The 24,606-nt window shown below is 30.3% G+C and overlaps 1 protein-coding gene across 1 annotated transcript in view; it reads left to right on the top strand.

Moving 5' to 3' along the window:
- The window catches only part of nrm (neuromusculin), a gene marked incomplete at its 5' end in the record, with an annotated part of 472,198 nt that overhangs the window by 192,705 nt on the left and 254,887 nt on the right, over window positions 1-24,606 (top strand). Inside the window, 1 exon segment of the mRNA XM_067045512.1 lies at window positions 14,957-15,115. Within this exon segment, the coding sequence (XP_066901613.1) occupies window positions 14,957-15,115 (159 nt within the window).

Below are 24,606 nucleotides of genomic sequence, written 5' to 3'. Positions count from 1 at the left end.
TATAAAAGAGAGAGAGAGAGAGAGAGAGAGAGAGAGAGAGGGGGGGGAGATTATGACACTAATATAGTGAATCAATAAAATATCTGATGACATTTTCATAAAAAAAACTTGAAAATTTATTGAGATTAACGTCTTATTTGTTTTTGGAATTGACTGACTGACGGTTTATTAAATTACTAATTACTTATTGTTTAGCCATTATTCAGAAATCATAAAACCATTGAATTACAGATCATAATTATTAATGTAACATTTATAAGATCTAAGAGACTTTCTTATATTTATTAGTACTCATGTTATTTAAAAATATGATTTAGTTAATGAAAAAACTATATTGTAATAAATTTATTAATATTTAAATATTATTTCAATTTTTGGCACGGATATGTTTTCTTTATAATCATGATTTTTAATTTCAGAGACAAATTAAAGATGAGAGGTGTTAACGATGGTAGTTTTTTCACAGTCAGAACTGAACTAACTAAGAGAATCAGATTGCAATTATATCCTGAGAGAAATCAATTGTTCCAAGTTTAAACTGTTAAGAGGAAAACGAAGTTAAAAGTTCGGGGAAAAACTAAAGGAGCTTTTCTTGTCGGAATTAGGAGGTTTTAGATCCTGAGTCTTGGAAAAAGGAAAGCCTTAAGATAGAGAGAGGGAGCTAGAGTAGTTGAAATCCTGGCTCACTAAATATAACCAGCTGCTAGTTCCCTTCCACCTTCAATGAAAATAGATTGATGGTTTAACAGTTTATTTTTTTTTTGGTCTATATCTTTATTTATTACTCTAATATATGCAGCTAGAGTGTAGCCTAAGTACGTACCTCTTCAAATAGTTTTGAGCATTGAACTAAGATAAAAATAAAATAGACTTTGTTTTCAAAATGAAATACTTTGCTCACAAAAAATATATATCTAGTGAGGCGTCTATTTTCAAAAATGAATTTAATGAACCATTAAATCGAATTATATTAAATCTGTACCACTACAACGCATGAAGGGTCAGAGGTAAGAAAGTACTTTTACTAGACTAACGGTTGTGCAAGAAGGTGATTTTTACCAAATTAAGGGTATTTATTTAATACCAGATCGGTTTGGTGGGAATTACATGGTTAATGTAAGAGGTACATTTTTTTAACAATTGATTTTTCAATTCTTTTTTAAGAGAATGAAATTTTATTTTAGATTACAATATAATTTACCACGAAGTATATGTAGTTTGAATTCTGTACAAATATAGTTTTTCTTTCTACTTAACTTTTTTTCCTGATTTTCTGTTGATATTTATTGTATTTACAAACATTAATCAAATTAGTAAGTGCCATTTTGGGGCTATTATTTTCGAAAAAAAACAAAAATATTTTACAGCAATTGCGTACAAATCGTTCAATTTGTTTTACAGGCATTTGAAGTCCAAACTATTAAAAATAATTTAAAAATGAACTATAATCAGATATCTTTAAAGATTGTAGAATTTGAACCAATGTTGGAGGAAAATTTGGTATTGATTTGAAATGGATCAATTTGTTTCTCTATCGCTGGACATGCTCAAACGTACTTTTTTTCATAGCGGTATATTCCAAAACCGATTGTTCTTTCTTTATTTTATTTTATTTTTTCAACTCTCAAACGACTAATCCCTAACTTGGAAATATTGGGAATAATGTACTCAGTTAATTTCTCCAGAAAAGGGACAATTTTCAAGAAATAAAATTTGCTGAAAATTAAATAAGGGAGTAGAAAAAAATTACTAAAACATCTTCTGGCAATTACATGGATTAGTATAGTTTCTTCACTATTCCTTTTTAATGTTTTTTTAAAAATGTAAATTGCCCTTTTTCTGCGCTGTATGTAATTACTTGTATCCAGAGATTAATGATTTGGTGTTCTAAAATAAAATCTAGGGGACGAGCCGTTTTGAAACATAGGTGTATTTAGGGAATTAGTTTTTGTACGAGTATGGATATGAAATTCATGAACTTCGTACTGGATCATATCTGCACCAGTATCCAACTTTTCTCCAGTTTCAGCGATTATGCATGGGTCATTTCAGGGCGCAGGTGTATCAAGGAAAATTCGTTTGCGCACGCCCATGCGAAAGTAGTGGAGGGAATTCGCTAAACTTAAAAAGAGACCAATGTCAGTAACAATGAGCAACCCTCTAAATTTGATCCTATTTTTTTCCCCGGTCTCTCTGAAACAGAAATAAACATGGATCATTAAATGAATGCATTAAGTGAGCATATGAGGATCATAATTGAATGTGATTATTACTTTTTTCTACTGTGGGTGTTAGAAGGTCTAAATGAGATACTTAACTGTTGGTTTGGATCGTCGTTCTTTGGAAACTATACTTTAAGAGCTGGAAACGAGGGGTCTCTGCGAGATGATAGACAAATAATAATAATTAAACTAAATGACATAAAAATAAAGGAAAGAAATATAATAATAATAAATAAAATAATTAATACCAAAAGGCGGGGGGAAAGAGGAGGAGAGGGAAAAGAAGGGACTTAATCAATGGTCAAGTGGTAATGTTTTAAGCCTAATTAAACGAACCAAATATTTTCCTTGATGTCAACAACTTAAAATGCTTTACTCGCATTATACTTTTTGGATTCCGAGGACTTAATTTTCTTTTTAATTATGAAGACAAAGCTTCCCTACCTTCGATAGAGGGCAAGCAAAGATGATACAAATAATGAAGAAGATATAATGATCTATACAGATGTTTTGTTGTTTAATCATCCCAAAGAAATAAAATCAATTTTACTTGGAAAAATAATAAATTCATAACTACTGTCTAATAACGTTTAAAAGAACCGACTAATATATTTTTCCAGATTATTAAGGTTGTTTGTACAGATCGATACACACGTTCCGCAGTTCCCACGAGAACTGTCTTTCGTCTTTAAGGGGTCAGACAGCAGGCGTAGTTTTCTAGTAGGTCCTTATCTTTGTAGTGGCACTGAATCCATAGCAAAGGACTCTTGCTGTGACATGGTAATGGCGTGCATAGGAGTACGAGGGAAAGTATGTATATATAATGTGTATCAAATGGAAAATTCAGAGATTGAGAAACAATACTTTGGAGAATTATAACTCTGAGTATATATTAATTTTTGGCAGATATTGCTGGGGAAGTTTTTATTTTTAAAATGAAAAGATATAGGTGTATAGACAGGATACGATATTATTTTTGTTTTCTCACCGACCGCTCCTAAGCAACTTACCTCAGTAATGATCATGATAATCCTTACTATTACCATGGGAACAGATATCCCTATACGTACGCTTATGAAACCATCAAAAGGTCTTCGAAAAATTCAAGGGTTTTAGGCAGAGATCTGCTGGAAGCAGGAAAATCCACTGAGGAGTTGTGTTGAAGATTGTTACCCTCAATGTATTTTTAGTCGGCCAATAAGAAACATGTTTACCGTTTCTTGAAATACGCCCACATCCGTTGAAAGTGATGCTTTAACCTCCTCCCCTTAAATATCACACGCACATGTAGAGGGGGCTTTATTTGAGCTTATTTAATTAGTATAATTATGATGCTTAGCAATACCAGAGGATTCATGCTTACCTCTGCAGAAATGATGCTTAGCAGTACCGAAGTTAAATAACGAACACCATATTCTATACATCTCTCCATTGATACTTACCATATTCTAAATCTGCAATATCAGACTTATTTTGATAGATAGAATAAAAATTGTTCTGGCACAATGCCCCTTCATAATGACTTATTCAAATAAAAAGAAATCATATCTAATCCTAAACTACAAAAAATATAAATAAATAAAAATAATGATAAAGTAAATAAATAAAAAATAAACAAATATGTTTTGTTTACCTATATTTGATTATAAGATATTTTATTAAACGTTTATTATTATTATTTTTGTTCCTACCTTGCTCGCTGGCTATCCGGTAATTCGCCAGCAATGGAGATAACATTTCTCCTGGTGACAATTCTAGACTATTCTTCAATTCTCAAAATAGAGCAGCCTTTATCTTCCGTCGCTCATTTTTTTTTCTGATCCCTCTAAAACAGAAATAGACGATAATTTAATGCATTATGTGGAGGAGAAACATAGGTCTTAGTGAAATACTTATCATTGTATTGAGATGCTTGTTCTGTTGAAACTCTTAGTATAATATCTGGAGGTGAGGTCCCTCCGCGGTATGGTTAGTTGTGAACCTTTCTACTACGGTTAGTACTGGTTGATCATCTCTAGGATAACCTCTGCACACTTCGGTATATAAGAAATAACGAGATGGGGGGGGGCAAAAAAAAAATGTTAAATTTGGGAAATAATTGAAATCTGAAAGTGGAAATTGTTTATTGTATTCATGGAGAGTTGTAAAACCCATATTTTGTTCAATATATTTTTATCATTTTTCTAGTGAAAAAGTAGCCTACAATTACACCATCACATACCGTTAAAACCAACATATAAATGTTACCTATATATCGGAAACTTAAACGCTCGAAATTTGCACAAGCTGCTAATAGACTGTTTTAAAAATAATTATTGATTGAAACCATGGCTGTATCAAAGTAAAGCAAACCATTAATTTTGACCTAATTTCTAACTGTCGTAATTCCTAAAAAAAATTATTTGTCTGTCTATGCTATATTAATATAAATTATTAGATATTATGTTGAACTACTCCTGATTTAAATCGTCACCCCTAATTTAAATTAAAATTAATTGAACTATAATAACATTATTGAACATTAAGCTAATATATTTTTCAAATACATATTAAAAAATATAATGATATCCAAACATCATACATAAATATAATTTGTTTATACTTATGTATTAATGTGTGTTTTATAAATTTGATTGAACCGATCTAATCTCAGTAAAATTAATATAAGTTCCTTTGTTTGATTCCATCTAATAAGCAACAAAGGAACAAATGAATTGTTTGCCAGGAAGTGGGCTGGCTTACAAGTGTCCCGCTTCGGTGGGCTAACTTGCTTAGGTTTAGAGCTTTAGATGCTAGGATAAGCTTTCGGGTCCACTTCACTTCGACAAACCGCCTGACATGGCCCATGGACCACGTGGTACGGGAAACAACTAAACGTTTTTATGTTTCTCTTGCTTGACTAAGTCATTGAATTGATAACGATTAGTAACATAAACATAAACATACTAGTGTTTGATAAAAAAAGTATACGCTCTGATCGGTGGCTTTGGTGGTGAAAAAATATTTAAATAAAAGTACTATAAACATTATACGTTATAATCTCATTTTTATTCCTCTCTGGTTTGACCCATATTGTATTGTACAATGTAACATTGTATCCCATTTAAATGTAGAAAGTGCAGTCAATTTTAACCATTTAAAAATTCTGCTACAATTCTATAGGTATCAAGCAGAAAGTACAATAGTAAGTTTGTGCCAAGCTTCCTAGATCAAGTCAGAAATCTTTTATACCTTTCTTTGCACTCTTTAAGATCAATCTATTGGAAGATAAGACATTAGGAGTCACAACTACTTTTTATATTTGATCTGAAGATTTTAAATCAAAGGCAAACTTCTGGTATTTTCTATTTTTTTGTCTGCCATAGTAGATTGTTATCATCTGGTATTTTTTTCGTCGAATAATCTATAAATCAAATGATGTCCGGCCAATCATGCCAATTCTCTGTGATCATTATCTAATCCCAATAATCTTTTATGTCGGAATCTTCCATATGTTGTTCAAGGATATGGCTTAAGTTAGGGATCGCATCATTGCTCAATAATCAAAAGGCTCTCCATTAATTATACTGGTATATTTTAGTCATCATTATCATTTTATCATGCCTCATTAAGTCATCAATAGGCTTGTGCGTCCTAGATAAAATACGACATTTATCTGTGATCAGCTTTTCTACATGTTTCCTGTATACCCCTGTTCCAAAAGCTTTATCCTGAATTGCTGCCGAAATAGAAATATATTCGATATTACCCGAGTTTCAGTTGGTTTCTACTGTGGTTTGGGTTTACTGAGCACCAAATCTGTGAAGAAAAGAATGAAAAAAAAATCTTTTAATATGAGGAAATGGTTGAGATGCGGTCACATTCATAATTATTTCAAGAAAAATAATGTAGATTAGATCTATCCTAATTCTAAGCCACATGCTTTACTACTAGCTTTTACTGGGGTATACTACTAGGCGCTAAACCAAATAAATACAAAAGGCCGAAAAGTTACTTGGAATCAGGATTATAAAAAAACACACAAAAACCCAGTTGCTTTTTTTATATTATGTATGGGATTACTTGATGCTCAAATACATCCGAGGATTGAATGAAGTAAAATACTCGAGCTCAATTCGCTCTGAAATATTGCAGAAGCTTGTACCAGTGAGGTAGTTTCAAAGAAAATTAAATCAATCAAATATATTCTTCTTGTTTTCTGAGGTTCATAATCTTAATTATAAATAATTAATAATAAAATACAACGCGAGGCTGGATGGACTATTCGAGTATGCATAAAACACTGTGTAGAAATTATACGTAAGAGACAAAAAAAAAAAACCTTTTTAAAATGATATTACTTTAAGAATTTAATTTGCCTAATTAACATTAGTCAAACACCCTCCCACGATCCCCGTTTCTTTAACAATGTTTCCACCTTGAGAACCCTTATAAGAATCGTTAGTACCGCCAAAGTTTCGTACTTCATTAAGGGGACCAGGAGGTAGGAGGGACAGAATAATTTTGGTAATTCCTTATGCTAACAGAGGAACAGGCTAAACTCCATCGGAAAAGAAATACGGAAGAACAGATTTTCCAAAGATAAGGGTCATTGTGTAAGAGGAATGCACCTTACAAGGGAGAGTGGATTGAATTTCAAATGTATTAGAAGGGGTCGTTCAGGTGGGGGAGTGTTTCTTATACATCAGCCGTTGCAATTTAAATTCAGTAAGCATTCTTATTCTTGTGTATCATTAATTTACATATCTATGCTCCAATTAAATGGGCAAGTAAGTTTGTGGGACATTGCCTTATAATGCCCGGTCTATAGAGGTTCTGAATGGAGGAAGGGGCGAATGAATTTTAACTGCTCCTAATGGCTAGAACAATAGACCAGCTGGGCTTAGTTTAAAATTTATAATGCATTAGCGCCAGAGCTCCTAGTCTAAGGTAGATGTCGGTTGTTCATAATCAGAAGAGAATAGATATTTAAACATTGGAAACGCGGTAGAATATGTTTAGACTAACGGTATATCACTCCAGCGCACTCCAAATATTCATTGTATCCAAATAATTGTATGATTCCCAACCGCAAGAATTCAAAATTCACACCTTCTAATTTTAGGCTGAAATAGATATGTTGCTTAAAAATTTCATCTTCATATCAGGTAAAACGTGATATAAATGAGTAAGGAGTAAAGTAAACTCCTGATTGATAGTGGTTTTGATTTTAATTTTTTTTATGAATATATACAGTACAACGTGACATTTTAATTTTTATAATTTTATCACTTAATCAGATAAACAAATAATATGTGCGGTATACATTTAAATTACATGGAATATGACTACATATATTTTGACTTAACCGTGCTTTTATGAAATTGATATACAGCATTATAATTTTAAAAATAGGATAAAATAAATTGATAAAAATAATGCTTCCTAGCAAAAGTAAATTTAATAACAAAAATAACTAATGAGGTGTAGATAGTTGACCGTAGATTACTGATTGGAGAAGATGGTCGGGGGTGCGGTTACTAAGAACTCAGTTATATTTGAATGATCTTAGCCCTACCTTTTAAGAATTTATTTTGCAAAAAATACTTTTAGTAAATCAATAAAAAAAAAAAAAAAATACAAAACTTTTCGTGTGGCATAAATTCAAAGAGGTCAGAATATGCTGCAGCATAAAGAGCCTCCGAAATTACAAATGGAGTCTATAGAGGATTACATTGAAAAACGGTTTATGAAATTCCACTTCCATTTACCAACAGTTATTGGAGCAGTGAGCTACAACTTGGGAGACCCCACCTCAACTCGAAGACTGGAGCCCAGGCTGTGCTCCTGCATTCTATTATAAATTTTATATTTATTAATTCTATTATTTAGAGTACTCTATTTTATTTATTATTATTTGTTTTTTTCTCTCTTCGTCTTTTTTCTAATTTACTAGTTTTTTTTTTACCCATTAGAGAGTAATCGTTTGTTTTAATAGGTCTTCGAATATAGTTATTTTTGATTGGAGATGGTCGGTGGTGCGGTCAGCAAAGAAACAACATAAATCAACAAAAAAATATTTATTTATGCCGACGTTTCGACCTGATTTTCAGGGCTATAAAAACGAAAAAGACAACAACCATCATTTAGAGAGAAAAAAGTTGATAAATAACTATGGACAAAGACAGTAGTAGATTGATTACATTATTATTTATATACATATAAATGTGAGTTATATGTATATAAATAATAATGTAATCAATAAATATAAATATATGTAATATATAAAAATTAATGTAAATAGTAATGTAATAATAATATTTATTTGCATATAAAAATAAATTCTTAAAAGGTAGGGCTAAAATCATTAAAATATAACTGAGTTCTTAGTTAACTATATAACAAAAAAATATAACTAAAATATAACTGAGTTCTTAGAAGTAAAACATGAATTTTTTTTTTATGTCTCCTGATAAGTAATTTCAAACCCTTTACGTATACTATGTGGTGGCGTGTTTAAATGACGAAATATTTAAATATTCTTTTGGCCTGATTTATTTTTTAAGAAAGATAAGGTTAAATTAAAAACTCAAAAAAAAGGTGTGAATGTATGTAATTTAGCATACACTTAACGAGTTGTGTTTTGGTGTGCATTTAAATCAAATAATTACCATAAAACAAACTATAGGAGAGCTTTGATATTCCATTAAGGTATTGTAATCGGCTGTGGATTGTGAGTGCAGTCATGAGATCAGGCTTTCGTGCAGTTCCGATTAATAGCACTTGATGTGAAACTCATTTATTCGCCGGCCAAGTTGCCAATCAGATTTGAGCGCTCAACCGTTCAGAATTAGTTTTATCTCAGCTATTACAAACTGTATCCCTGCGGTTCAGAGCGAGCTTGTTCCTGCAGTTATTCATATGTACAGGAAAAATAGCATGAAAGATTTTATTTATAAAATCTTAATTTGGTTTGATTACCTTTCAACTATTAATTTGGATGTCTGATGATAAGAATAAATAATAAATCTGTGCACAGCTCACCTGAAAGGATTGCCGGTTGGGTTGTAATTACACAGATAGTATCTGATTCATAAAACTTTTTTTTATAAACAGTTGTGTTATAATCAATCAAACGCGTTAAGTGCTTAAAAATTGTATCTAAAAATTTCGCGTTTGACCCTTTGCGAGAAAATTGTATTCATTAAAACTAAGTATTGTATTTAGTTTTACAATTATGCATCATATGGTATTTCAACTTTACTATTTCTTAGATCTGCGCTTCTTGTCTTAGTCGAATTATATAGCGAGGTTAAATGTTTATAAGCAATAGCATGTGATATCCTGAGTTGGAACTGATTATTAGCTTCATGAAGTGGAAACCTCGTCCCCAAATTAACCTACTTGATTTTTTGGGTAAAGGTGACTCTGAACGAGGGAGGTGTCCCAATCTCAAGAAGATTCCCTGCCGCTAACACTATCGGTAACCGATAACCCTGGTTCCTGGAAAGGACAAGAGGTCGTTACTAAGAGAGTAAGAATTCTTATAGCATAATAATAAACATTGAATGGTTGTATTTAGGAAAAAAAAGTGATTATTCTTGAGAGCATTGAAATTATCTATTTATTTTTTTAATATTATAATTTATTTTATCAAAAATATTAATAAAAAATAATGTTGATTCGTTAAGATACGAAGAGATTCCATTAATAGATAAATTCTGATGAATGATTCATTTGGGAATTTTTTTTTCTACACAGAATCATCACAATTGAACCTAATAGTAATTTTTTATTCGAAATTGAGGATTTGATGGTATTATCATAAATCGTAAGTTTTGTACTGAAACATATTAACATATCAAGCATATAAAGAAAAAAAAGAGTAATAATAATAAATAAATAAATAAATAAATAAACGTGTTTAGTTCCAGAATCAGTCATATCCATTTTCACATTTAAATTTTTACTATTATTTACATTTGAAGTAAGCGAAATTATTTCGTTCATGCAAAATTTCGATTCACAGTTGTTGACGAAAATACATGTGAGGACCTCTGATTCGAAATAACTAATTATCGCAAAATGGTCTGTACCATTCTGCAAGACTTGAGGTTTTTTTTTTTGGTTTTTTTAACACCTACGAAACTGAAATTACGTATTTTAGACGTGTATATGCATGGAATGTTGTAACAACATTTTCACTAAATTTCACTGACCTGAGGTACAACTTTACTAAATCAATTTTTCACATTTTTTCTTTGGGGGAGGGGGGGAGGAGGTTTCTCAAAAACGGTTCTAACGTATCGTAATCAAAGTAATAATTAATGGTATTTGATATCGCCTAGATTTTATGCTTACTTAAATAGTATGACAGTTCTTAAATGAATTTCAATTTCAATTCAATTAAATGAATGCTCTAAAATATGTTTTTTTGTAATAATTAAGCTTCCAACAATTTTACTACTTGCAAGAAATGGATAAATATAAACTATGAATTAGCTTAAAGTTATTATACACCGGTGGAAGATATGTTAGAATAAATAAAATTTAACCTATAAAGTCATAGGAGGTATTGGAGAATGACAAAAAATGAAAAAATAACAGATCTGTTTTAACGACTTAAAATCTGTCTGGTGCATGCGTGGTGTGTTTTTCGTTTTGCTTATCTGATAAATGTTTTTATTTTACGATAATTATAAAATACTAATAGTTTTGCCTTTGCCTTATGCAATGGCAAGAAAAAATTATATTCTTTACTATAAAAGTAAAAAATAAATTTCTGGCCTACTAGGTTGGTATATAAATAATTATGATGCGCATAACACCGGGATTCTTATTTTTCAATTGGTGTTATGTTATCACAAAGTTGTTTGAATTGTTAAAAAAAAAAGATCTATCTCATCTGTTTTTTGAAAAAATATATATTTAATATACATATTTAACTCCGTGATAATACCAACAGAACGGTTAATAAAAAAAAAATAGATTTAACTAATTTTGAAACTAAATATCTCAATATAATTTTTGCATTATGGTGATTAGCAATGTTTAACAGGATACAATTTAATTTAGAAAACTAAATAAAGGATGTAGCATTCAGTCATAGCTGAGCTTTTAAACAATTATGTTAATAGTTTATGACAGTAAATATCTATTAATAAATAATGTGGATGATAAATTAATGGATAGTAATCTTATATAATGCATAACATTCAAATTATATTATACAAGCTCACGTCTTTCGTCATCATGCGTTTAATAAATTACATAAACGTTGTTTATGAAATGGCAAAGCTTTAACATTTTACCAAAGTTCATCCAATATTCATTTTGATGTTATAAAAGAGGTTCTGAAATCTAATAATAATGATACCACGGGGCTGAGGCATAAAAATAATGAATCCTTTATGCAATATAAAGGAGTTTGCGATACACCAAGTTTCCTTTTCATATACAGCATACATTATATGAGGAGCCGAGTTAAAATACGGTCAGATCTGTATCTAAAAAATAAGTATGTAAAAAATCGTTAACTATAGAAAAGTGGCAAAACAATATTTTTTTTAATACCAATTTATAATTAAAATTAAATGTCTAAAAAATTGTAAACATTAATTTAAAATTTCATTAATAATTTAGAAATCGGACCTATCCCGTCTTGTAGCTAATTTAAAAAAGTAGGCATCATGGTAACAATATCCGCAGATATAAACTATGGAATGAATCCTTGTGGTAGGTTTTGAAAATACAATACTTTATAATTCAAGTGATGGCGATATGTGACTGGTGAAAAGTCATAAAAATAATAATAATAATAATAATAAAATAAATATACCCTTAAATAATAATAATAATAATATATATTCCATATTTTAGCTACTTTTTGGCGCTTTCCATTGGCTATTTTAAAACTATTTTCTTCAAAAAACAACTACCTAGTCGCGTTATTAAAATCATATTTTTTTTCATAAATACTACTCTCAGAAGTATTTTTTGAAAGTATAGGTCAATGTTTCATTTTGTTTTTTCATATACAATATATTGATCAATATTTCACTCTAATGTGGTCTAAAGGAATTTTCCCTTAATTATTTCGATTGATATTGAATAATTAAAAATTAATCCCGCTAAAAAAATAATAAACAACCATAAAGTTATAATAAAGCTGTTCATAATAAATTTAGGAAAGAAGTTGATTAAGAGCAGAACGATTTAAATACTGAACTTCATGTAAATTTGATGTGTTCTTGATTCTTATTCACCTACGCTTGCGGCGGTCTAAGAAATAATTTTATCGTTGATAGAATGTGTGATTAACTGATGATGCGATGTGATCAAACAACTGTAAATGATTACATTAAATCATAAACATATAAAATGATAATTTAAAAACTATGAAATATAGAGATCTCTAGGAGTACCTAATACGTTTATTAAGTAGAATATTAGTATTTATCAGATAAATTATTTGAGGACATAAAAAAAAATATTTATTAATTACAACTATGAATCCTCTACCTTGAAGAGCAGAACTTTCAACTAACTTCAAAACTACATCTCAGTTGTTGAGGCACGTAATGAACAACCCTCGGCACACTGAGTTGTAAACCTAGCTAGAGACTGAAGATCCGCAAGGAAATGGACTTGGTTTTATCACCTCACGTGACCGGGTAAGAAAGAAAATAGGAAACCTAGCAAGAATAATTTAATTATGACTAACTCTTAAAAACGTTTTCTTGTTTTCAGTCTCAACAAAAACTTGAATAAACGAAATTTCAGAAGAAACAAAAGCAAAATCAATGTAAACGGGGTGCTTGTTAATTCTCATTTTCAGAATTATTTCAGTAAAATAATTATCCTTTCAGAATTGCTTCTAAATTCCAAAAACCTTCAGGTTAGAACTCACTATAATATTACCCTTTCTATTGTTCTTTACTTCTGCGAAATGTGGCCATTAAAGGAATTAACTTGGGAATTTGGGAAGCTGTAAAGGCGGGATCGCATGGCATTCAACCTGCTAGTATAATTGCAATGATAACATCGTGGTGGTTAGAATGAGTTTTAAAGTTGTTGGGGTTGATTATGAAGAATTCCTTAAAAGTTAATTAGCTCTAAGTTGATCCGTGAACGTATGGTGGTTGGCCGAAGGTGGGAGGAACGTATTATGTCTGACTATACAGGTTTTTTGATGAAAGACTATGTTGGAAACGATCAACATCATTTGTCACTGGAAACAAACCTTCAGTTTCAAGAATGATTTTATTAATTATATGTTTTAAGGTTTTTTTTCGTTATATATTTATTAGGCATTTTGGAATAATAAATTCATTTATAAAACCTGAATTTTAAATTAAAGAAAAAATAACTTTATTCAGTTCATCTTAGGACGTTTATAGTCCAGTACTGGACTATAAATCAGAATATTGGTTCAATATTTGAATAGAATAATTTATAATTATAGAATAATTCTGCAAGGAAGAGATGACCATGGTTATAACGAGTAAGTGTAGGAAGATATAATATTGTGCTATCTATTTCTTCAATAAATTATCGCTAACTTCATTTCTTGGATTTAATAAATTTTTTTTTGTAACTGACTCGATTTGAGAAAACTATTTTTTTTTTTTTTAAATCAGAGTTCACCTCTACTCTCGTCCGTACTTATTAAAAGGCTTACCAACAACTCCTTTTTATTGCCCATTGTATTTTTAGTAGGTGCTATTGTTTTAAGACTAATATATCTTTTTTACCTTCTACCTTGTCATATCTGACATACGGAGAGTGGTGGGGGGAGGGTCGAGTTATCATTTCGTGGGACTACCATAAAATAAAAGTCAACCCCACCATGCCTGCTTCGAACCCGCACAGCTGCTAGTTATGAGGTGACGCCTTAGTTCCCTCGCTACAAACTCGCCACTTATTTCATCTGTACTTTTAAGGTACAGAACACTAGTTCCATCTTCACAAATTTCAGGACATTTAACTGATTTTACTATTCACAAAGGTTTAGTTAAGTATCTTCAATAATTATATAGATTGCATGATTTTTGAAATATAATCATATATTAAATATATCGAGGTATTTTAGATATATGTATTCATAATTATAAATATTAATTTTTAGCGATTTTTTATTGTCTAATGAAATACAATAAAATAATCCCCCATTTAATCATTTATTAATATTTAACGATTTTGTACAATCTTCTCTTATAATAAAATTTTGTTTGTATTATTTTTTTTATGATATTGTATCTAGTTAGTGGTGTCTTTTGTACGAGACTATACCCTCCTCCCATAATCAACGATTAAAAAAAAATGTAACCGTTAGATCAACCATGTAAGGGCCACCAGGCCGATCTAGTAATTAATAAAAAAAAAGTAATGAAATCCTAGAAGAAATTTTAACTGGATTAACAAATGAATAAACCACCATCGATTTATTTAATATGTATAATATAATAATGGTAACATGTTTAATATTATCTATAAATATATAATAAATATATTATACACGATTATACGATAATAATCGATCCATTTTTTTTTTATGTAACAGTTTAAATTATAATTTTTCAGTTCACACTATTTTTAGGTTTTTGGAAAGAATTAATCCTATCCTCTACAGGACCTTTCCAATTAGGTCCTGTAGAGGATAGGATTAATTTCTGAACTAACAACTTTCCATAACTGTTATTGCTTACTTAGTTAATACCTAAGAAAGTTTTAATGAATTTATATACCTGTTCCAGCCACTTACGAGCAAGAGGTGACCGGGGTTACCGGCACTGGGAAAGCCACCATCAAATTCGCTGTGAGCCGCGGCGACCTGGGGGTCAACTACGAATGTAGAGCTTACCACCCTGCTCTTGATAGTTACATCAGTACTTACCTCAAGCTCGATGTTGATGGTAAGTTCACCTGCTTGTATTGCATTTATAAGTTATTGCCTGGTAATGACATTATACAAAACAGTTCAACCACATGAAATCATCTGTTATTTCCTCTACTTTAGTATTTTTATTTTTATTATAACATTAATGTTGTAATAATAATTTGTTTTTCTAAAAAAAAAAAAACATATATATTATTATTACTATGTAGTTTTATTTTTAATAATGTGGTCCAAAAAATTTTTCCCCAAAAAATAAATCCCAATAAAAGAATATACAACCATAAATTTTTGATGATAGATATTGTACTTTATTAAAAAATAAAGTAAATGATACAGTTAGTGCTCGAAATATTTTGTCTTGAAATTGTGAAAATTATTTTCAACTTATAGGGAACCAAACGGAAAAAGGTATTAGTTTTGCCTCCACGAAATGAAATGAACTTAGTTTTCTATGGAAATTTCTCAGAAAAAGTTCGAGAATTTATTTTATGTTCTATTATTTGGTAGGATTTCAGTTATTGATTCGTTGAACGTAAACACTAGTGAAGATAAGACAACCAAGAAAGAATAAAAATAAAAAAACTATTGTTATAACATTTTTGAAAACTTAATGTCCATCGTCCTTTCAATATTCATTAGTGTTATTAATTTATTATGGTTGTACAAAGATGAATGAATGCACCACTAGTGAAGGACATTAATTTAAATAATGTGATTGTATACAATTTTTAAACTATATGTATAGTTGACAAAATGTCACAATGAAAATTGACGAATATGAGGTAAATATTGACTACAAGAATTTTAATTGTATACATATAGCATATAGATAAACATTATTGATAAGATTAAATTATTTGCATACAATAGTACATGAGAATGGGGTAAATCCCGAAACATTTTACAAATACACTATATAGAATAGTAATATATTCTGATTGGAAGTTTTCTTCACCTCAGCATTTATTAATTATTTCTAATTAATATTAAGAGTATTTCTTAAGCCTATTATACACTGGGATTCTTTTAATTGACTCTTCGGTGAATACCGTCTGCGTCCGTTGTCCGAAAAATCCGTCTAAGACTCATGGTTGTAATGAATCTGATATATTGCATGCTATTATTTACTGCGTCTTTTAAATCCCGGCCGATGTGGGATTCCCAGAATCATTGTTGCGCAATATTGACCAGTGTGTACGTGAGTAAGACCAAAATATTTTTTACCGGTTTATTGCTGAAACATTTTGACAAAAAATTCTGATTGTTTGCTTCATGCTGTGAAAAGCAATACAAACGTGAATGTAGTTTCACAATTATTTTTATTAGCTGATGTAATAAGTTATAAATTAGGTTACGAAAACAAGTAGTACTTAACATATTCTGGACTTTTAATTTAATTTTTAATTCATTTGAAAACACTAAGAAAACCATCTAAACCACGAATCTATACAGTCCAGACTCAAAGAACCCCAGTGCGTACCTACCTTTACCTTCAACTACCATCAATAATATTTACAGGCTAAATCTAAATTTTATTAGTTTGGTTCCCTCATGCCTTGGGATAATATTAACTTACCATTTAAACACCTTTCTTGAATATTCTTTAATTTTTTTTCATTTTAATTTACTGTAATTTCAAGATATTTGACAAAAAAAAAATTGTGATAACTTTATACCGATTTCGAACATTTTAAGATTATTTTTTTTTACAAATTAATGTATAATATATTTCACTTCTACTATAAAATGGTTTTAAATATATTTCCTTTGTAGTCATCGCCACCTATTGATGATTGGTAATCGATCAATTTTTGGTTCGTCATTCGGAATAATGCATACTAAATACAGAATAAAACAAGTCATAATTATAACTAAGAGAGGATCCAATATCTTATTCATTGACAGAACTTAGAAGAAAAATCGGATAGGAACATTTTTAATATCTCAAAATATTCAAATTTCATGAAAAACAAATATATATAATTAATTTTGGTTTTGAAGAGTTTAGGGATTATTGTAGAAAATTGTGAATTTTTCACAAGTGCTTTGAAATAGAAATAAATCTTATAACGTAGATTTTAGTTTCAATGATGTCAATAATAATTATTTTGAGAATCATTAAGACAACAATATGTATCTAGAATAACCCTTTTTCTATGCTTGTACATATTTTATAGAAATGCTATGATACAAGCTATAAAATCGAGGTCCCTATCTAGTACCCTTATTCTGAGATATTGTCTCTTCCATTTTAAAATTAAAATCTGTACCATTATAACCCATGAAGAGTCAGGGGTTCCATTATTAGCTCTCATAAAATAAATATAACTGTTAAAAACAACAAAAAAATAGCTAATTGCTTCCATATTAACTGTTATAAAATAAATATAACTGTTAAAAACCATTTATTTAATTAGATTATATAACACAGATTAAATTATAAAATTTTCAGATAATGGCCGAAACCAACTTTGAAGGTTTATAAATAATTTTGGAGGAAGGAATCAATAAACCAGAGAACATAGATAAGGAACGTACGATTCGTGTGGGATAAAATTTTGATCAGTCAATTTGGTCGGTAGCAGGATAAGTTGTTTCGTAATAGATAGCAGCGATCATTTGAGGAAATTGGGCAATTTTCATTTAAAATGCCTATAACATAAACAGAAAGACTGTACAGTAAATGCTTCCACTCAATTCCAACTGCTTCCTATAAATTGTGCAATGTGCACATTAATCATTATACTAGATGAGATAGGAATGCATTGGTTGCTTAGTAATTTATTTCTTCTAAAATTTATAAAACTTTAATTTTAGAAAAAAAAACTAATAAACAAAAATAAAAAATAGCTATTTTATTTTTTTATCGATTTCAACTCTCTTTTTAATCTTGTAGTATTTTTTATTGACATTAGTATTTGGTGGGGGAACTACTCCAACAAGTGGGTCTCCTGGTCCTTTTTGCCAACTCCTGATGGCTGCCGAGTTACCGCCGCGTACTAACCAAGGTGGGAGTGTCAAGATTCATTTTTCAGGACTGCCTGAAAATAAATATTAACTGCCCCAGGTGGGAATAGAACCCACAACGTTCCAAACCGAGAGCAGTAAGTATTAAAATTATAAATGTTACTAATATAAGGAACAAAAGTGGGTTTTAGAAAAAAAAAAAAAAGATACAAAGAAAATGACAGATCCCGATTAGCCACCGATGACATACAATCAAACTCATTCCAGACGATGGAAAGGAGTAAAACTGGTAAGTAAAACTCTCTGAGGGGGTAAGTTGTGAACGCCTATTGAGGATCGGTTGGGAATATTAAGCCCAAGGACCGGTATCACTAAGTTGGGCACAATTGCCGCCAAAGTTCGCTCCATATCTGTTGTAGGGGATCTCCGAATATCAAGTAAGCACTTGAAACTAGTACAACTAATTCCCGATGTAGTTATACATTATGAATAAACCCCCCATCCCTCGGTCTCCTCCCCTCCCCTCCTACATAGGCAAACCAAGATCTCATAAATATTCAAGTTTCTGCGTTTTACATTAATTTTCGAAAACTCTCAAGAGTCGTAAACGCCTCTTGTTTCTTAATAATGATAGAACAAAATTCACAATTGGCATTTGAATGACGTATAATTAAATTATTCAAAAATATTACTATATTAAAAGAGGTGTGTGTAAAAGTTATACTCATTCAGCGAAATACCAATGAAGAAACACAGGGATTCCTTTGGATATTTGTAATCGATATATTTAGCCGCCTATCGTATCTTTTTATCGTAAATCATAACACCTTAATATTTCTCAAAGGAAATAAAATTTGGTAAAAGTACCCGTCATTGAGGTTATCTGATGAAAAAATTGCGGTTTGGAATGATTGGATTGAATTCAAGAGATATTGGAAACACGTTTATAATTTAATACCTTACTGGCAATTTCTTAGGGTTGTACAATATAATATTTTTAGAAGGACAGGTGATCAGCTCTGATGCACTACATGGTTATTTTTGACGAACACTGTCACAAAAGTTAGTTTTAATGATCCTGTCTTTTTTGAATTAGATATCATGTTAGATATTGTATATATTATTATATATGGTATAATATTATACTTATTAAATATTTTGTTCCGTTTTTATATTTTATATCGTATCCTTAGGTTTAAGTTCGTTCCATACTTATTATAAATTCATTAGCTCATTGTTTGTTTGTTTATTGGCGCGACAGACCGTGGATGTCCAAGGCCTCTCGCGATGTACTTGGGAAATACATCATGAGTTTCTTGACGTCATTCCCACGCCTATTTTTATGAGAGCCTCCCATTGGCTGATAGGCCTCACAAACGCCCGGGTGGAGGTTGTGAGTGAGTAATGTATAGTTATAATCTTGAAAAATCCCAGATAGGGGCGGGGACTCTAAGTCGCAATGTATGGGTTGGCTGACAGGCGCGGTACAACTCTGCTACCGTCACGCCCCATTAGCTCATTATAATTAATTTATTAATTTTAAATTTTTATCATTATTATTCACTTCATAAATGATTTTAATTGCTATTTTTTATTTTACTTTATTGTCATTTTAATATTTTTTATTTAGTTCTACTTTGTTTATTGGTAGAAATTAATTCATATTGCTCTGTTATAGGTTATAAATCGTCATAAATAAATAATAAATACCTTAAAATAGCCTCCACAGCGGCCTAACTAAAAATCAAGTGTTACTCACACAAATTTCATTTATGTTTATCATTTTGTTATTATATTTTGGCACCGAAATGATAGATATTGTTATATAAGAGTAGTTGGACCATATTGGACCATCACGTACTTTTCTGAATAAATTAATAAATATAAATAAAAAGCATCTCAACAGATTACTAATGATCATTTATAATAAATAAGACCCTTTCAGCCTCAACACATTTTATTAATTTATTTTACATCTCCAACGTTCCAGTCAACCTGACCATTATCAAGCTAAATCTATTTATTAACTGCTTTAATTACAACGTTTTTACCATCAAATAAAAAATCATTATTAATTCTAAATAACATAATTCAATTTTCAAATTCACAACATCATGTACACTTTCTAAAATTGTTGCAGGTTTATTATACTCTAGCCTTATTAAATATAATTATATAAATTATAAAATACAACTAAATAAATGTATATTTCCATGCTATTTTACCTACCTCATACGTACCAGATATGTATATCCTTTATCTTTTATATCATATATTATATCTTACATGCATATATAACATACCTTACTCTTTATATTTTTTATATTACCTTTATATATTCCAGGCTCAATTTTAGTCTATTTTATTTGTTTATATTATTATTCAAAATCATAATAAACTAAATATCATCAATTTTCGAAAGTTCACAAATAATAATCCCATATTAATTTTACATAAAATTTGTTCATAATGCTGGCTTATGATTTTTTACTAGTATTAGCTACTATCCATAGATTGTCAGGTTATTAGTTCTGTAGAACATTACAATGGACTTTTAATAATTTTTTAAGTTTCCTTTCTTAAGATTCTATAGATGTTTAATTTTCTTATGAATATTAACTATTATGATTTTTTTTTTCATTTCTCAATCGTATTTTAAATCATCTCTGATAATCCCATCCCCTTAGAAGGGGTGACAGGCCCAAAACATTTTCATGTACTTTAGTTTTAGTTGCTAAACAAAACAAAATCTTGTTATTATTAATTAATTAATATTAATAAATTAAGTTCCTTTTAAAAAAAATTCTAAAATTGAATGACATGGATTATATAAAGTGGCACTTCCTATCGGTCGTTCTTAACGAAAAGGTTTCTGTAACATTTTAGTAATACACCTGCCCTAAATATGTACTTTTAATTTCATACGTCTATTGGTTTTTAGCTAAACTGTTTACAAAAACAGATAATTTTATAAAATGATATTATTATATTTATAATATTATAAAAACTAAATCTTTGATTTAGTTATTTTGACTCAGGGGACCTCGGAAGTTTATACTATCGCAATCCTTCCTGTTATTCCATATAAAGGTTAAATTAAAAACTGGTGTACTTTGTCAGTTAGGTAGAAAAACGCAATGTGAAAAACGTTTTCCATTCCCACTAAACAAAAGAATGTGTAGTTGATGCCTTAATGCCGGACTTAATTGTTTATGATTTTAGATTAAATAATTTTATTAAACATAAGATTTATTTTTTATCTATCTTGATAAAATTATGTGGATTTTTTTTTATTCGTTTTTTCCTTAACGATCTTAAAACAGTTAACGATCGAATTTCCTATTGTAACTTAAAACTTTTTGAGGAGAATAGATAGTTATTTAGCACTGTGTGATATCCATCCATATGAAAGGCATTGTGCAAGAAAATGACAATTCGTATGATGTGAATTTTTCTAAACTTCTGAAAAAAGTCTACAGCTCTTACTTGATGGTTAATAAAGTGTGTAATCTTTATTATTATCGGTACATTTATTGGAATGTAGACAAACTTAACAGAATAAATAGCTTTTTAGAGAAAAAAGTAGCATTTTGCGCCGAATACTTTTGTTTTTCGTAATCGGGGCTTGTCACATTCGGGTATTAAGTCATTCATATATATTAAGTTTCAATTTACAACTATTTATTATTGATAAATTCATGTTCAATATCACTTAAGCAAGATAGTTAATATCCCTGTGTCGCTTGCTAACTATGAGAGATCGCATGGCCCACTTAGTGCATATGCAAATAGACCACCGTTTGGTGTATTGGGCCCATTCACTACATACTGCTAATGACTGCTTTTATGTTAAAATTCGTAGAACTGTATGGCATCACTACGTACGCTTAAGTATCGGCGAAACTTAAAAAAAAAAAAAAAAAAAAAAAAAAAGAGAAGAAGGAATAAGATCTGACACTTCTGAACTGCAGTAAAATACTGGCTTTATTGGGTTCGATACATCTATTTAAATTCATTCGATCAGCTGATCCCCTCAGTCAGCTGTTACTTTGATGACAGCTGACTCAGACCATAATTCTCTCCACAAATTTACGAGAAATCCTCGTAAACTAATACTTTACAATATAATAACATAGAAAACAAAAACAATAAAAAAAAAACTATTTACTATAAAAATAAATTCGTATATACATATCATTGTAAAAACTCTCAAGCTCTCTGAAATAAACGCTATACACATAATTTTAATCTAAGAATAAAATTAAAGAACTCTTCATACAATACATACATAAGCTAAAATGAGCAAAAACCAATATTTACAAAAGTCAAAATAAATCTTAAAACAAAAAACAATAAATAGAATTACATTAATAACTAATTTTTCTGTAATACAATCTAGTAGTGGCTGGGAATATGAGAACACTCCAAGTCTTATATTGTCATTGCCGAAAGTTTTAACTGTTATGTTGTCCTTTTTTTAGATTCTTTGATACTTTCTACAGTATATTGCGTTCCCTAATAATTATCACCCTGAATGGACCCTCGTGTCGCTGTATCTTCTTACCCCTGTTAGACCTCAAATTTCTGTATACGTTCGTCCCGATTTCGATCGCTCCCATCCTGTCTGTGACCTTTAAATTCTCCCACGCCACCCTTCTGTTTTTTTCCTTTTCCATTGTTCCTCGTTCCTTCTCCCACAACTTTCTTCCAGCAACATGGTTGTTATATATCTCCTGACCGTCCACTGCCGTGCCCTTATAGTCCTGCCTGTGTTCTCGAATCAAAACTTTTAATTTTTTTTTTAAAGTTAGCGGAAATGTACTTAGTACCATTGAAAGTAAGTAAATCAATATAATATACTGTTTAACGTACATTCAGATGAAATTAGGCATTATTATTTTATTTTGGGGTTTAGTGCATTCTGTTTATGTTTTTTTCTTGTAAAATAAAACTTATATTAAACTTAATTAAAGACACTTAGAAATTTAACCGAACTATTCACAAATTGAATTATAATTTCACATTGTTCCTATCTGACTTAAAATAAACCGTTTAATTAATACTTTCTGATGTATAAATAGCTTTAAGCATTTTTCATTTGAAACTATTATTTTCTTTGTGTAAGATTGTTATAAAAATATCGAATTTATGTTAATTTTTTTATACATCCTGATCGATAAGTAGTTTTTTATTTTATTTCTAGGTCTCTGAGATAATATTTTTTTTAAATCTTAGAAGTCCGGATGAATTTTTTTTTATTTCCCAATCAATTGCATAACTGTGCTATTTCATATAAAGACTGGAAATTGGGAAAGATGGGGAAGTAATATTGAGTTCTCCAGCGTTCTCTTTGCTCCAGACTACTCTCCCCGATCAGAAGAACGTAGTGGAACGAATGGTGCATCGCAATCCACCTGATTGGGTTGGTCTCTTTCTTCATCCCCTGCGCTCTATGTCAACACTGCTCGTTGACGCATGATATTGGGCCTGGGTACTCCTCAAGAGATAAGGATGGCTTTCAGATGATATTGATTGCCATCTTGGAGATCTGGAGGTACGAATTATTTAGTGGGTGGATATCTTTTGATTCCAGAAAAGATTCTTCCAATATTGACGAACGATTGATGTTATATTTGATTTTTTTTATGGTTAAAGCTTAAAAGCTAATCATATGAAAATTATATTACAAAAAAAGGATGATTTGCAGCTTCTATGTCCCACCTTACACGATTTAAATTTTCCGCTTTAATGGAAATAGCCTAGCTATTTAGGAACTATTAAACTATAGCAAATAACAGTAATAAAAATAATAATATAGTAATAATGATTAATGAACTAGATCTTGTCAACTACTCGGCCCGCCTCGTCCTTCTTCGGGATTACTTTATTTCCGTTAACCCTTGTTCTTCGCTTTGTGGCGGACTTACACAAGCTAAGATGAGGGAAGACCACAAGGTAGTTACGCGCATCGGAAAGCGATAAATAGCGATTGATGAGATATTTTTGTTAAGCAGTTCTTTTTCTCTCGGCTCTTCTTTTTAGCATTTCATTAAGGTATGTTTGATGATAATATAAATATTAAATAAATGACAGGCAACTTGGACCAACACAACAGAAAACAAATTAAAAGTACAATACTTCCACGGAAGACCGATCCAAAGCAGCAGACTACATGAAGCATTACTGACTGGACTAAGAATTGGACACACACGAAAAATCCAAGAATACTTACTGTCAAGAACATCTAGAGCCAACATGTAAACAGTGTAACATACCACTAACTGTTAAACACATCCTAACAGACTGCAGGAGGCATTTGATAGACGCCGTATTACTTTATTATTTTCATATCACATTCTAGTATAGGTGTAATGATATTAGGAATGTTCTCGAAGATCAATCATGTGGATATATCAACATCACCTTCGCTGTGGATTGCCTAATACTATATTAAAAAAAATTGTTTTAGGTGTTTTTTTACTGTTCCATAAAAGTAATATCTCCTATTCCAGATATGGTGAAACCAGGGAGTGGGGGTGG

Source organism: Halyomorpha halys, unplaced genomic scaffold (genome assembly GCF_000696795.3).
Source record: "Halyomorpha halys isolate HHAL.00 unplaced genomic scaffold, Hhal_1.1 Scaffold48.1, whole genome shotgun sequence".
In the NCBI taxonomy this organism is placed as follows: Eukaryota; Metazoa; Arthropoda; class Insecta; order Hemiptera; family Pentatomidae; genus Halyomorpha; species Halyomorpha halys.
Note: the sequence above shows the minus strand (reverse complement) of the source record. Positions and strands in the feature narration are given on the sequence as shown.